The following is a 3516-nucleotide window of genomic DNA, read 5'->3' as shown; positions in this document are numbered from 1 at the left end:
GTGTGTAAATTTATGATCTAAATAGAAACTGTTACTAACTGAAATGTTCAAACCGTTTAGGATAAAAACTTGCCAACACACATCTGCTAAAAGTACAATGATTTGAGAGCTTTCTTGGAATTCTAACCAGATTGCCATATCTTATTTTGAAGAAAACTAAAAAAGCTATGGACATTAAATCACTGTCACACTCAAGTTTCCAAGAATTTCTCTTTCACAAAATTAAGATTTACCAGTATAGTAAACTTGTATATATAGAGGTTCTAAAAATTTGAAGCTTCAACTTATTTTCTGACAAACAAACATGTCCTTAGAATTCCGTACATAGAAGAAGAAAACCGTTGCACTGCACTTGTGTGAGTTACTCAAATAATGATATGATAATAACTTCTGAAAGAAATCACATAATAGTTGATGATTACTACAAGCACACATTAAGTTCAAATAGTACAAAAGAAACTCACTCCATGCATAAACATAAACAATTAATCAATGAAAATTAAAATATACAAGAACAAAATCAAATTCTACCATGCTTCTCTTGATTTGTTTCAACACTAGGCTTGATTTTCGCCATCGGAAGATATATATTGGAATTTCAAAATCATGTTGCTTCATTTCTTGCTTCATTTCTTCTCTGATAGATGATGCCTTGGATTTGATAACTGATAAGCAAAGAGCGGCGACAAAGACGACAAAGACAAAAATTCGACTGCGTACACATTACTAAAACAAAAAGTGAATTAGAAATGGAAAAAAACTAAATTCATCTCTAATTTCGTCTCTAAAATATTAGTTAGAGATGTCAAAATTAGAGATCAATTTAAAATTTTTTTCCGTCTCTAATTCCGGTCAATAATTCAACTTTTTCTAGTAGTGTAAACGACGAAAGTTACAAGAGACGACTAGCGGAAGAAGACGCGAGACCAGAAAAATCAGTCCATGAATTGTAATGGTTGTTGTTATTCTCTGAGACACTCAGAGGAGATCTTAAGAAACTCAAACCTCCGTTGTGTTCCGATTTAACCGATGCAGGTATCTGAGTATTAGCCCTAGAAGAAGCTTGTGGTTCAAGAATTTCACTTTGAAATGGGAAAGAAACATTTGAAGTAGTTGATTCAAAACCATTATTCATGAAAGGAAATTGCTGAAACCGCCATTGATCCAAACCTCCACCACCTTCTCCACCTCCACTATAATCTCCGATTTGAAATCCCATATTACCAACTGTTCCAACACCATAGCGACTCAGATTCTGAAGAGATGCCATGTTCATGTAGGTTTTGTTACTTGGATTCAAGAACTCTCCGAAAGGTGTTGAAGTTGAATGGATTGCACTTGTTGAATAATCTTTTTCATTACTATTAGATATTGAAGATTTGGAAGGAGTAGTAGTACTAGTAGTGGTGTTACTCTTTTTGGTCTTTTTGCTTCTACGACACCCTCCACCAACAGGAACATTTCTCAATGCACCCCCTCTCGTCCAATAACGCCTGCACGTCTTACAGAAGTGTCTTGGTTGAGATAAGTTATAGTTGTTGTAGTAACAAAATTTCGTGTTGGTTGATTCGCAACGAGGACACTTCAAAGCTGTCTCTTGTTGTGGTAGCTTAGCTACCTGAGTCTGAGTCTGAGTCTGGCCTGCTTGAATTTCCTGAGTCTGACCTATCTGAGTCTGAGTTTGAGTTTGAGCTTGATTCGGTATCGATCCAGGTCTGATTATCGAGCCTGCACCTTGTGACTGCGATGAGGATAGTGGTGGAAGCAACTGATGTTGATTTGGTTGCTGCAAAACATATATATTTTATAAAGATTATATATATAGATATAGAACAAGGTTACAAGAGAGGAAAAAGATGAAAAATTATTCTTGAGTTGTAAGGAAAAAAATCTGCAGGTATATTCAAGAAGATATTATTATTACAAAGGAATAGGAATAAATAAGAAACTTAGTCTTTTTGAGGAAAAAACTTACTTGCTGCCAATTGAGAGGATCTAAATAAGATGGAATAGAAGAGAAAACCATGGTGGTGTTCAATCCTTTTGCGTTTTTATTTTTATTTCTCTTTAATAAAGTTTGATGGCTCTTTAGGGAGATGGTGGAGAATCACACTATAGTGGAATAGCAGAGCAAAGAAAGTAATAAAGCATTAAAGTGAAGATGGAGAGGGAGGAGGAAAAGATGAGGCTTTATCTTGTTTTTCTTTGTGGTTATTCTTATTATTCTTTTTGTTTTATTATATTTTTAGGGTTTTTAGTGGAGGAAGTATCTTAACCTATAAGCATCTTCTTTTTTGACGCGTTTGTCTTATAATTTGTTCATAAAAAAAGAGAGTGGCTCCATGCATGGAATGGAATGGTGTCATATAAGTAGCAAATTGACGGAACTCTAAACTTATAGAGATGTTTGATTGTGAGTGAGATGATTTATACATTATATTTTTTATGATTTTGGATTGAGATGTGACGTCTAATAGATTTGTGCGATTGCTCTCAATTAGTTCAACACAATATTGGAGGCTTCCTTCTTGATCCAACAATGTATTTTAGTCGATGGTTTGTCTGAGGGTGAATGATTCCTTATATGAAAAATCATGTTAGGTTAATCATGTTAGGTTATATAAATGAAGTGATAAAATCGGATTTGTAGGAGAGATTGTTGGTATGTGAATTGTAATTAATGTTATGTTTGTTTCTGCGGTGGTAAACTCACAAACGTGTGTCTAGCCCAGAAACTACATTTTGTGGCTTCTCTTTTTCACGGTGGGATAACAGGGAAAACCTTGTAACGTGTGAATGAGAATTTGAATATGTATCGAAACACACATTAAGAGTCACACGATAAATAAATAAAAAAATTAATGTTCATCATCATGCAAACGAGAATGACTAATATATCCAATATTTTAATATTTTGAATTAAGATGTGACGCCAAATTCATCTTTGTCATTGCTCAAAATTTAATAAGAGGATTTTCCAAAATATTGTGATAACCCTTTTTGCTTAAATGGACTTGACTATAAACAATAATGCTCAAGTGGAATTGACGATGTTGCTTCATAACAAATTGATTTTTTTGCTATATTTTTAAACAAAGTAAGATAATTGACATGTAGTAAGCAAATGTAGTTCAGTTTCTTGAAATCCCTAACCAATAACACAATGTGTATCCAAAATAACTCTAATGACCCTCCTATTTCCAAGTAGGTATTCTAAGATAAAAGCAATTGTCAAGAGAAAGCTATTTACTTATAAGGAATCCAACTCTTCCGCTATTTTTCCACAGCCAAGACCATATGTGTAGACAACTCCAACAGAGGAAGGTGCAACGAAGACAAGAAGAAGCATATGCTAGATTTACCGTGAACGTTATCCCCACCAAGAGAATTGCTAGAAAGATTCTATTTTCAACTTTCTAACACTCATACTCTTATTAGATAAAATTCATGTGGTTTCAACACCTTCAAAATTGGTCTCATTTAAAGCGGTGAAATTCATGTGCATTTTATTCGAGA

The 3516-nt window shown here is 33.9% G+C and overlaps 1 protein-coding gene across 1 annotated transcript; it reads right to left on the bottom strand.

The window, feature by feature from the left end:
• Nucleotides 1-361: 361 nt before the first annotated feature.
• LOC127087162 (dof zinc finger protein DOF3.6) lies at nt 362-2202 on the bottom strand. Its single transcript, XM_051028026.1, has 2 exons — nt 1976-2202; nt 362-1786 (listed from the first exon to the last, which is right to left on the bottom strand). The coding sequence occupies exons 1-2, from the start codon at nt 2024-2026 to the stop codon at nt 893-895; spliced, it is 945 nt and encodes a 314-aa protein (XP_050883983.1). The 5' UTR covers nt 2027-2202; the 3' UTR covers nt 362-892.
• Between the last annotated feature and the right edge of the window lie 1314 nt (nt 2203-3516).

Source organism: Lathyrus oleraceus, chromosome 5 (assembly GCF_024323335.1).
Source record: "Lathyrus oleraceus cultivar Zhongwan6 chromosome 5, CAAS_Psat_ZW6_1.0, whole genome shotgun sequence".
Taxonomy (NCBI): domain Eukaryota; kingdom Viridiplantae; phylum Streptophyta; class Magnoliopsida; order Fabales; family Fabaceae; genus Lathyrus; species Lathyrus oleraceus.
The sequence above is the reverse complement of the archived record's forward strand: the minus strand, read 5'-3'. Positions and strand labels throughout refer to the sequence as shown.